Here is an 11,920-nt window from a genome sequence, read left to right as displayed (position 1 = left end):
GTCGCACTGTTGCTACCAGGCAAGATAGATAAATATTCATCCCTAGTTTAACATTGCCTATAAATCACGCTCTTCAAATGACTATAATGACCGCCACACCAATGCTATTGCCTAGGCCAGGCTACTGCTTAGTGGAAATGTGGTATGTGTCAAATCATCTCATATCTCTGTAGAGAGCAACGCTCAATTGTTATTTACAGCCTACCTTTGCACAGATTTGACACATAGCCTACCACATTTCCACTAAGCAGTAGCCTGGCCTAGGCAATAGCATTGGTGTAGCGGTCATTATGAAGAAGAGGCTGTATGCTGTGAAAATGAGCAATATTTTCAAAAAAAGGTTCCTGCAGCAATCATGCAGGTTCAGTAGGTTACAGCCTGGCAAGAAATGATTGCAGTGTTGCAATACTGTTCTCTGCTGGTGGAAATAAGAAATGACAGTCAAAGTAAAGCCGGAGAAGTTGTCTTTTAACATTTTGTTCATTTTGAAATTACAAAGAAATCACAAGTTGAATAAAGATGATGGCAGTATGGCACTAGACTGCCAACATTGGATAGAGATTGGATTGATATGTGTAATGATAGATAGATAGATAGATAGATAGATAGATAGATAGATAGATAGATAGATAGATAGATAGATAGATAGATAGATAGACAGATTGATTGATTGACTGATTGTATATCATACCTGCCACAGAACTTAAAAGCGTGCAAAAAGCTGCAGCCTTAACTTGTTGCCTTGTCGATTAAACTGATAGATGTCAGTGTGTTCACACAAAGGGGGGCGTTGTTGAAACCGACCAATTGGAGGACTTCAAAACTGGTAGCTGTGAACTGTAGTTTTTAAAATTATATCCTTCGAGAGATAGCATACACATGTCAAGTTTGTTTCGGAAGAAGGTGGAGATCACTACCTTGCTTGATGCATATACCCCGCCCTCTTCAAATGTAAGCATTATGATTGGTCAAAAAGAGGTAATACATAACCACGATTGGCTCAGTCATTCAGGACGTCTGTTTTGCCCTACCCCGGACGACTGGTTTCACGGGCAAGATAGCAATGGCGGCGCTCACAGCAGTACGGTGTTCCCGTGGGTTGCTGAATGGCTTGAAAGTTTCATTTCAGACCTTGACACAAGCAAAACATGGGACAGCTGCAGCTACCAGGTCAGACCTCTTGCGCCATTCAAGATGTTATTCTGTCAGTCATCTCTCGGTTCAAGAGCGCATCGAGAAGAAACGAAGCGCTGCGCTTGTTGGAGGAGGTCAGACGAGAATTGATGCACAACACAAAAGGGCAAGTTAAACTTTTGTCAGAAATGTTAAATGTACTCTTGCAATATTTGCAGCGTAACCTGAATGGGACGGTCTAAGTAGCCTATTAACATCAGTGGCACGTCTTTTGCTTTCCCAACAGGGTAAATTGACAGCAAGAGAGAGAGTTGAACTACTGCTAGATCCGGAGTCTTTCGTCGAATATGATATGTTTGTCGAACACAGATGCTCAGATTTCGGGATGGAGGCTGATAACAATAAGGTTTGACTCTGCAACTGTAGACCTGCATGCTTTGTTCACCTGCCACAGTTTGATTGTAAAGTGTCTTGTTTCATATCTCTAGAGAAGCCTCAGAAAATGTCATCAGAACAACTTGTATATGTGTTTTGTTGTGGATGATATCGTCTGGAACACAATGCTTACTAGATGCAATCGGGAAAACCCACCCATAAAATGAACCTTACATGCGCACTGAGGTCTAAAGACATCGCATTTTTTTATTCTGACTGTTATTGGAGGAAGGTTTGGAGCTTAGGCCTAATTGTTAGGGCTGTCAAGGGACCGAGATCAAGGGTAGTCTGTAGATCGTTCTGTGCGCAGGACCTCATTTTAATTCAATGCATCTTCCCCTTAATAACAAAGCACAATATATTTTTGAAGGGAGGAACAACTGACACACACACACACACACACACACACACACACACACCAAGTTGTGGTGGCCAGTTTGTCTGATCTGTTGATGAACCCTTTCCTCATCTTCTGTGCAGTACCCCGGTGACAGTGTCGTGACCGGACAGGGTAGGATCAATGGCAGGCTGGTGTATGTATTCAGTCAGGTAAGTTAAAAATGTCATGGACACGTTGATTTCTGTACGTGTGTGTATATGCCTCTGCTTAGTTCTTTGTGTGTCTCATTGTATCGCTGTCTTCACTGACAGGATTTCACGGTTTTTGGAGGAAGTCTCTCAGGAGCTCACGCCCAGAAGATCTGTAAGGTGACTGCTGGCAAAAGATTTGAGTGCTTTCATGGTGTTATTGAATCACTGTGATGTCAAGGGGCCTTCAGCTATGGTCCATGTTGGAAGATATCTGTTTGCCTTTACTAAAATCATTACAGACACGTGAAACTATGACTGAAGGCTGCTCTTGCTTTTCTAAATCTTCCTTGTTCTGTTGTCGTAGGTCATGGACCAGGCGATGATGGTGGGGGCCCCTGTGATTGGCCTGAATGACTCAGGTGGCGCCCGCATCCAGGAGGGGGTGGAGTCTCTGGCTGGATATGCAGACATCTTCCTGGTAAAGGGTTTCAGGGGCAGCTGGTTTTGAAGTCACTAAAGGTTCAAAGTGTTCATCTGTTGTCAAGGATTCACTTCTTCTAACCTCTCTCTCTCTCTCTCTCTTTCTCTCTCTCTCTCCCTTTCCCTCTCTCTCTCTCTCTCTCTCCCTTTCCCTCTCTCTCTCTCTCTCTCCCTTCCCCCCCCCTCTCTCTCCCTTTCCCTCTCTCTATCTCTCTCCCTTTCCCTCTCTCTCTATCGCTCTCCCTTTCCCTCTATCCCTCTCTCTCTCCCTTTCCCCCCCTCTCCCTCTCTCTCTCTCTCTCTCTCTCTCTCATATAGAGGAATGTAATGGCTTCAGGCGTCGTCCCTCAGATCTCCCTCATCATGGGCCCTTGTGCAGGAGGAGCTGTCTATTCACCTGCATTGACCGACTTCACCTTCATGGTGAAGGTGAGAATCTGCCCAAAGAAACAGAGAATGTAGATACTAAGTAGTAGCCTGGGTGCCATCCATTTGTACGCGTTCCACTGATCAAGCTGAACGTTTGTTCAGCTTGATCAGTGGAACGCCTACAAACGGATGGCACCCAGGCTAACTAAGTAGATCATGCAAGTGTTATTTCCACTGTCTGAACATTTGAGTTAAGTCACTCTGACCACAGGATCAGCAGGACCAGACTGATCAGTTTTGTCTTTGCTCTGATCCAGGACACGTCGTATCTGTTTATTACGGGGCCGGATGTAGTGAAGTCGGTGACCAATGAGGATGTGACGCAGGAGGAGCTGGGAGGGGCGAAGACTCACACTGCTGTGTCCGGTGGGTGTCTCAGGCCAAGACCCACTGGACTTAAAGTTGGGGCCTTTTAAAATGGGTTCTGCCAAAAATGTTCACACTGACCTACTGAAGTGAAGAAGCATTGATTGTTGCCATTGAATTCATAGGGCTCCATTCATATGTGTGAACCCATGTCATGAGTGAGTGTGGTATTGTTCTTGGGGCTACTCGCCATCTGGTCACTGTTTTGCTTGCTTGGTTACAGCTGAGAATAACACATCCATGTGTTGTGACATTTCCAGGTGTTGCTCACAAGGCCTTTGAGAATGATATCGATGCACTGCTGAACCTCAGGGATTTCTTTAACTTCCTCCCTTTGAGCAATAAGGACGCTTCTCCCGTCATGGAATGCCACGACCCCAGGTATTTCTGCTCTCATGTTGTGTTCTTAGAATTAACCAGTAAGATCCTGTACCTTTAAATAAATGGCATTAGGATTATCAGTCCAGGAACTAAATACTTTTTTGTAAAAAAATGAATACCGTTTGCCAAGAAGTATTTTCTGCTTTCTCCAGTGATCGTCTCGTCCCTGGCCTTGATACAGTTGTTCCCTCTGAAACCACTAAAGCCTATGACATGCTGGACATCATTCAGGCAGTATGTATTGCTTTAACACTGAAAAGTTCAGACCAGCTTTGCCCCAAAGGATGGCACTGACAACTTTTTGTTTGTTTCTGTTTAGACTGTGGACGAAAGGGAATTTTTTGAAATCATGCCAAACTACGCCAAAAACATTGTTGTGGGGTTTGCCAGGATGAATGGACGCACCGTGGGTATTGTAGGAAACCAGCCTAAGGTGGCTTCAGGTTTGTCCTCAATGAGAATGAACATTTCCTGCAGTAATACACTGCAATTATTATGTTTAATATTTACCACAGTGGTATTGATGCTGGTATAGTGTCATTGTCTCCTGCATGTACATTTGTGTGACTGGCCACTGGTTCTGCATCCAAACCTCAGGCTGTCTGGATATCAACTCTTCAGTGAAAGGGGCTCGCTTTGTGCGCTTCTGTGATGCCTTCAACATTCCAATTATCACCTTTGTGGATGTGCCTGGGTTTTTGCCAGGTATTTGCAGGGTCATTCATCTTTGCTATTGTATTTATTTGTTTGTTTGTTTATTTATATTTGTTAAGATTTTTGTATTTGTATTCTGTTTGCTGTGAATGATTTGCTATGCATTGGTGTCCAGTACAGTCATACTTTTTTGTTATGTTAGAAATAAAGATGTGTACTGACTTGCTGTGATTTGACAGGCACATCTCAGGAATACGGTGGCATCATCAGACATGGAGCAAAACTGCTTTTTGCATTCGCAGAGGCAACTGTTCCCAAAATCACCATCATCACCAGAAAGGTGTGTTGAGCTTGAATAACAGCTTGTCACTGACGACGAGCCTGATGTCCAGATGAGATGTGACTGATGTCCTTGTGTTGTGTGTTGTGACTGAAGGCCTATGGAGGTGCGTATGATGTCATGAGCTCCAAACATCTCCGAGGAGACGTGAACTACGCCTGGCCATCTGCTGAAGTAGCAGTGATGGGTGCCAAGGTAACGGCGGCGGCGGCTCAAAACAGTGAATGTGTACTGCACTGCTCTAGTTTAATAGATAGCAAAGAAAAAACAAACATCTTTGTTATTCAAATTAAATTCAAAACACACCTTTCAGCACACCGTGTTTACTTTCAGCTCATATCCTGTCATACTGAGCAGAGCTCTCCGCAATACTATCTCAAAACTCCTTGTCGTGGTATCTGTTTAGGGTGCTGTGCAGATCATCTTCAGGGGCAAGGCGAACCAGGCGGAGGCTGAAGCCGAATATGTGGAGAAGTTTGCCAACCCTTTCCCTGCAGCTGTCAGAGGTACTGTTTACACCACGCCAAAAGCCTCACTGTCCCATGATATCTGTGCTCTTATGTCTATGGCAGTAATGTTCTCCTCTTTTAATATATATTTTTTTCTTTTGTTTCTTAGGTTTTGTTGACGACATCATTCAGCCCTCAACCACCAGAAAGAGGATCTGCAGAGACCTGGAGGTCCTGGCCAGTAAGAAGCAAAGCAACCCATGGAAAAAACACGCCAACATTCCCTTGTAAAGCTGTCTGTCTGGTGTAATTGTTTGTGTGTGTCTGCAGTTTTCTTCTTTTAGATAGGGTAGGATTAAAATCTATAATGTTATACCAGTTATCCAAAGATAACTGTGCCTTACCTTCAACAGAACTTTTCTACACTGTGTTGAAATTAGGAAACCTAGTTGGCCCACAGTCCTGTTTAGTGTGACCCTTTGGGTTTATTGATTGAGAATAAAAACAACGCTAAAAACAAATATATGATTATATGTTTTATTAAAAAAGTGACTTTCTATTAGTCCACAGAAAAACAAAATCAGAACAGTTTCCGTTAAAAGGGAAAGTGATACATCAGCTCTAAGTTGTACAAAAGAAAAAACACTTTTTATATTGAAAATGTACAATTTACAGGGTTACTAGCAAAACCAATCAGGGAGCACAAGGGATAGAAAAAAGGAGGTGGACATGAACACCCAGGGAGGTATGATATGACACTGACAGTAAGTTTCTCTTTAATATAGGACCATAAAGCACTTAGACAATGTGGCAACTGATGAGCTTCAACCATGCTTTAATTATTGTAGCCTTTCACTTTTGTATTCCACTTAGTAAGTCTCCACAACATACTTTTTTTTTTGTTGTTTTTTTTGCCTTTGTAGCAACCCAGTCCTGTTCCTGATATGGGTATGACGTGAAGGTTGTCCACAATTTGGCAACAATGTACATCCAAACAGACCTGTACAAACATCTGACAAAACTCACTAAAATTCAAAAATTCATACTAAAAGCTACAGATCCAAAATATTGTTTTTTAGGCATCATATTTTTTTTTTTTTTTTCTATATGGTTTTAAAAAGCCAAAATACATGATTTGTGGTGGTATTTGGACATCCTCAGGCTGTTCGGAATGAATTTATCCGGGTGGAGTTTCCAATACTGACTGCTGATTTTGCATAGTTATCACCCTCACTGACTACGATGCTGGCCAGTGCAGTGAGCCTATGCAAACGTCAGCCTTGTGTATGATCTGTAGACCTCCATGGTGGCCTGAAGACAACTGTGCTGTCTGTCTGAAGCATACGGTCAAAGAAAATGGAGAGAATGGCTAAGAAAGATTTCCCATTAGATTCAGTACCATGAAGAGCCATGGATGCCGGTGACCTGATAGAAAAACCACACCACAGTTAACTGTACAGTGTGCCTACACAGTGAGGAGCTAAAACATAAATATGTACATCTTTAAAATGTGGGACCATACATTCCTATGAGATAAAAGCGTACCACAATGTTAACCCAATCCAGTGTGAATCACCTTAGCTGAGAGTGTGATGGTGCGACTAGGCAGGATCTCAAAGTGACCCCCAGATACGTCCCCCCCCCCCTCCCCCTTACCTTTCTCTTCATCTTTTGTTTTGTCACATAGTTTGAAATCCCCTCTTTAGCAATAACACTCTTCAGGTATACTGTTCATAGGAAACGTCATTCTGAAACGTTAACATCTTGGCACCACACAAGTCTCTATTTCCCCCCCCCCCCCCCCTTCCTCCTCCTCTTCCTCATCCTCCTCCTCGCCCTTCACTGGATGAACAGGCACCATCTGGGTCTTTGACAAGTGCAGGGTCCCTGGGGATTCCAAAGGGGTTTCATTTTCTTCCGTCTCCTCATCTCGGCGCGTGGCACTTCAGAACATCGGCATCGTGAAACCCTAAAAGGACAGGTTTGAGATTTTCAATATTTGTTCACGAGTCACACAGCCGTGTTAAAACATGTTAATACAATTTGGAACATTATGGCTTTTCCAGTAATGAGTCATTTAGTATCAGTAATCAGAATGAGTCGCTTACTGATTCATCCTCAATCATAGCTGCTGAGTCGAAGAAGTCTGGTCTCAACTCTGCACGTTCACGTCTGTTCCTCGATGGAGGCTGAGGCGAAAGGGAATGAAAGAGTTATTTGAGCCCAACTCAGATTGAAGTGGACGATTCATTCAAGGTCGTTTCAGTCTTTCCTACACGACTTCAGCTATTTCACCTTTAAGAACCTCATAAAAAAACACATTATGCAAGCGCGCACTTGCTAGCTTTGTTGAGAGCTTTTGTTGCCGTGATTCGCTAAGGGTTGAACCCTTGGGATAGGGCCATCTATTTTCGGATGCAAATGCATACGCAAGAGCGGTGCTTTAAAACACAATACCCACCAAGTCAATGACCATAGTGTCCTCGAACTCCTCATTCATGTCCTCCAGCTGCCCACGCGATGACATCATGACGTCCTCAAAAATGGGCTCGGCGTCATCCTCCATGAGGCCGCGTCTGTCGGGTGAAGCACGCAAACACGACCCTCTCACAAACAAGCGTATTTAACACGTCAAGAGTTCATCATCGACGTCGGCAAACACTTGCCATCTTTCTTTTGTTAATTTGCTAGACAACAAATCGTAATCACTTCAGTGTATTAACAAGATATGAAGAGATCTGTGTGGAATTTGCCACAGCAATACTGTCCTGTGCTGACATTTATTCATTTAACAGACACCTTTATCCAAAACGACTCATGATATAATACATGATTAGCTCCCTGCACTGACAGCTGAGCTACAGGAAACTAGCCTTTTGGCTACAATTGGGTGCATTTACATTTTAATGTTTATTAATGTACACTGTCCCTCTTCATCAAATAAACAAACTGAAACTGAAACTGAAACAGCATCATGGGCGGCTACACCTGTTTTGTAGAGCAGTTTTGTATGAAGGTGGTGACTTACACGGTCTGCCGTACCCCTCCGCTGCGGGCTTTCATGTAGTTCATGGCCGTGCGATCCTTCCTGCTCACGTCCTCCAGCTTCTGCTGGCCCAGCCACGACATCTGCATCTGAGGACTAGTACACACACACACACACACACACACACACACACACAGACACACACAGACACACACGCACACACACACACATACACACACACACACACACACACACAAACACACACACACACACTCATTAACAGGAGCTTTACACATTACTTTATGCATTAGGGGCTTCAAGGTTCTACGCCCCACTGGACTGAGTATGCTGGTTCGGGGAATGTGGCCCTTACTTGTGGACGAAGTCTGATTCGGAGCCGGGCTCGGAGTCCTGGTCGGGCATGTGATCGGCGGCCTGCCGTGGGTTCTCCCTCAGCACGGTGGAGGTGAGCTGGGGTGTCGACAGCGCCCCGGGGGTCTGCAACGTGTCGTTACGCAGCATCCACGAGCCTTCCATGCTCTCCTCTGGAAGAGTACACGATACAGGTAAGAAACGACTGAATCAAAGAGTACACGGTACAGGTAAGAAACCACTGAATCAAAGAGTACACGGTACAGGTAACAAACCACTGAATCAAAGACTACACGGTACAGGTAACAAACGACTGAATCAAAGAGTACACGGTACAGGTAACAAACGACTGAATCAAAGAGTACACGGTACAGGTAAGAAATACAAAATGGTCGAATTACATTTGGGTATAACTACAAGTTGCAAGTGATAGTGATAAGGTGACATTTGATTGTGATAAAGATAAAGGAGATAATCCTTCTGTCTTTTCTTCCCTCCTTCCCTATCCATCCCCCCAGCTCACCCTCGATGCGTTTCTTGTTGATCGCCGCCGGCCGGCCCTTCTTGCTCCGTATGGAGCCGGCCTTGCTGCTGCTGCTCCCGCTGGTGACGGACATGCGGTCCTCGTCTCCGCCCGTCAGCAGCGAGTTCCGGTAGGAGATGAGCGGCAGCCACACGTCCTCGCGCCTCTCCATCATCTGCTCCGTCAGGAACTTCTCCAGGTACGAGTGTCTACGGAGAGACCGGAGGGACAAAACTCACAAACACAGCCCTCTCTCCACATTTAAGTCCTCGTTAGGATGGGATAATAAACACACACACACACACACACACACACACACACAAATCAGAAGAATGCAGTAAATACATACACTGTTTTCTTGTCTTGTCGAAGGAGCTTAGAAGAGAATTCACTCAACACTTCCAGGAAAGCCAGATTAGTAGGGGGGCCTTCTGGCCCTTTGGGATTCTGGTACTTGAAGGCAAACTCTATTCCATCCCTGTGAACAGAAGAAGCACCCCAGAAGCATCCATCAGCGACATGCCATCCATCTCACAGTGAACCATTCCAATGGCCAACTCCAGAACGGGCCTCGCTCAGAACCAAAAGTTAGCTCGTCTCACTTGTGCAGGGTGGCCACGGCCTCGCGGGTCTTGATCTGGTCCAGGCCGAAGGTGAGGGCGAAGCGGCGGGCCAGCTCCTTGATGCCGCTGACGTGGGAGGACGTCCGGTCCAGGTTGGGGCCCTGGTCCTGCAGGAGCTCATTAAAGAGCTGGAGAACAGGGGCAAACGAGCTCGTTAACACTCCCCTGCCCCAGAGAAGGGCAAGAAGGCATCTAATAGACCTGACCTAAGCAGCAATACAGTAGAATGTGGATCATGTGGATTGATTGGAGATATAATTTGCTACTGGTGCTAACTGGAGGTCAGGGGTTAAAGGTCGGAGGCCGTCTCATTATATTTTCCGTAAAGAGAACCCCTTCGAGGGCACTGACCTGCTGCAAGCTGAGGATGAGGGTCTTCGCACACTGAATCTTATCCGTCTGCCTGGTCTTGCTCAGAGTCTCCTTAATGATGTCACCGTAGTCATTATAATACTGCAAAAGAACAGACATGGTTTGTGAGCCTTTAGTATGGCCCGGTGGACGCTATGGGCAATCTTTTACATTTTCCTCTAATTGTGTGGCTCTCTTTTCATAGCTAGTGCCATATACCTTCATATAGTGTTTGAAGATATCTGCTGCTGCAGGCATGTCTACTATGTCAAAGATGATGAGTTTGCTGAAAGCAGCCAGCAAGTTCCTCCTCTTGTGTAAGGCCTCAATCTTATTCGCTTCATCCTCTTCATCACCCTCTGAACATGGCAGAATAACAGATAATCAAGCCAGGGATGATTTATGACAGTGTGGCACTTTAAACCAGTGAGAGTGGGTTTATGTCATTTATTACATGTTTTTGGGATTATGTAATGTCATTGCACAAAAAGTAGATGTAATTAGGCCAAGGTTTCATCAAATAAATGGATGGTTGTTTAAAATGGTTTGTTTTAATTGTATCCTTAATGTACTATATATTTGAAATGATTTGAAAGAATCTATTAAGAAAATAAATGTATTAGACCAAAGTCAATCAGACTACATTTTAACGTAATCTGACCCAACCCTGCTTGCCATATGATTCTGTGAAAAGAAGTGAAGTGATTTAGTCTATCTATTTAGACTAGTGAAGTGAGTTAGTCTATATATTAGTCTAGTGAAGTGAGTTAGTCTATCTATTTAGTCTAGTGAAGTGATTCAGTCTATCTATTTAGTCTAGTGAAGTGATTTAGTCTATTTATCTAAACTAGTGAAGTGATTAGTCTATTTATTTAGACCAGTGAAGTGATTTAGTCTAGTGAAGTGATTTAGTCTATTTATTTAGACTAGTGAAGTGATTTAGTCTATTTATTTAGACAAGTGAAGTGATTTAGTCTAGTGAAGTGATTTAGTCTATTTATCTAGACTAGTGAAGTGATTTAGTCTATTTATTTAGACAAGTGAAGTGATTTAGTCTAGTGAAGTGATTTAGTCTATTTATTTAGACAAGTGAAGTGATTTAGTCTAGTGAAGTGATTTAGTCTATTAATTTAGACTAGTGAAGTGATTTAGTCTATTTATTTAGTCAAGTGAAGTGATTTAGTCTATTTATTTAGACTAGTGAAGTGATTTAGGGTACATCTGAGATTGGACCAGGTGCCCTCAGTGTTGCTCCTGGAGCGGCTGTAGGCCAAGCTCCGCGTGGGGGAAGCAGGCGTGCGTACCCATGCTCTGGTTCTCGTCGTCCTGGTCGATGAAGACGTGGTCTAGCACGAAGTTAAGCAGCTCGTTCTGCAGGTTGCTGTCGGGGTTGAACACCAGCGGCTGCAGCGCCTCCCGGCTGCCCGTGGTCAGCTGGTGGCTGAAGATCATCAGCAGGTCACAGAGCAGCATGAACGCCTGAGCGAGAGGAGGGGAGATATTAGCAGACAAGTCTGACAGACAACATGGACGCCCTAAATAAATAATATTCTCACACACACACACACACACACACACACACACACACACACACACACACACACACACACACACACACACACACACACACACACACACACACACACACACACAAACACTCAAAGACAGCTGTAAAGGATAGAAACAACTTAATTCTGCTCGTATTTGGCAGATGTTTTACCTGCTCCCGGACTGGAGTGTTGACATTGGATAAACACTGCTGACACACTGCCAGGAAGGACTTGCACACTCTCCTCAGGGCAACCAGATCATCCTGCGAGCACCAAACACAAATCAGGATATTTCACACGTAAGACAACCTTCTTC

At 44.2% G+C, this 11,920-nt stretch overlaps 2 protein-coding genes across 2 annotated transcripts in view; one reads left to right on the top strand and one right to left on the bottom strand.

Moving 5' to 3' along the window:
• The first annotated feature begins 1,055 nt into the window (after positions 1 to 1,055).
• Positions 1,056 to 5,720, top strand: pccb (propionyl-CoA carboxylase subunit beta). The gene is made up of 15 exons (XM_080858861.1): positions 1,056 to 1,300; positions 1,421 to 1,540; positions 2,050 to 2,118; positions 2,221 to 2,277; positions 2,465 to 2,578; positions 2,899 to 3,009; positions 3,267 to 3,375; positions 3,636 to 3,756; positions 3,909 to 3,990; positions 4,076 to 4,199; positions 4,354 to 4,461; positions 4,650 to 4,750; positions 4,847 to 4,945; positions 5,157 to 5,256; positions 5,369 to 5,720. The coding sequence occupies exons 1-15, from the start codon at positions 1,064 to 1,066 to the stop codon at positions 5,488 to 5,490; spliced, it is 1,674 nt and encodes a 557-aa protein (XP_080714987.1). The 5' UTR covers positions 1,056 to 1,063; the 3' UTR covers positions 5,491 to 5,720.
• A 1,316-nt stretch (positions 5,721 to 7,036) lies between these two features.
• stag1a (STAG1 cohesin complex component a) overlaps positions 7,037 to 11,920 on the bottom strand; it is a 42,948-nt gene continuing 38,064 nt past the window's right edge. Inside the window, exons 23-34 of the mRNA XM_080858746.1 lie at positions 11,775 to 11,867; positions 11,359 to 11,533; positions 10,274 to 10,413; positions 10,055 to 10,156; positions 9,683 to 9,831; positions 9,430 to 9,558; positions 9,081 to 9,289; positions 8,559 to 8,730; positions 8,228 to 8,341; positions 7,661 to 7,775; positions 7,308 to 7,388; positions 7,037 to 7,168 (exon numbers count right to left, since the gene is read on the bottom strand). Coding sequence (XP_080714872.1) covers positions 7,145 to 7,168; positions 7,308 to 7,388; positions 7,661 to 7,775; positions 8,228 to 8,341; positions 8,559 to 8,730; positions 9,081 to 9,289; positions 9,430 to 9,558; positions 9,683 to 9,831; positions 10,055 to 10,156; positions 10,274 to 10,413; positions 11,359 to 11,533; positions 11,775 to 11,867 — 1,503 coding nt within the window. The 3' untranslated portion in view covers positions 7,037 to 7,144. The remainder of the gene's footprint in view (positions 7,169 to 7,307; positions 7,389 to 7,660; positions 7,776 to 8,227; positions 8,342 to 8,558; positions 8,731 to 9,080; positions 9,290 to 9,429; positions 9,559 to 9,682; positions 9,832 to 10,054; positions 10,157 to 10,273; positions 10,414 to 11,358; positions 11,534 to 11,774; positions 11,868 to 11,920) is intronic.

The sequence above is a fragment of the Sprattus sprattus genome, assembly GCF_963457725.1.
Source record: "Sprattus sprattus genome assembly, chromosome: 20".
Classification (NCBI taxonomy): domain Eukaryota; kingdom Metazoa; phylum Chordata; class Actinopteri; order Clupeiformes; family Clupeidae; genus Sprattus; species Sprattus sprattus.
Note: the sequence above shows the minus strand (reverse complement) of the source record. Positions and strands in the feature narration are given on the sequence as shown.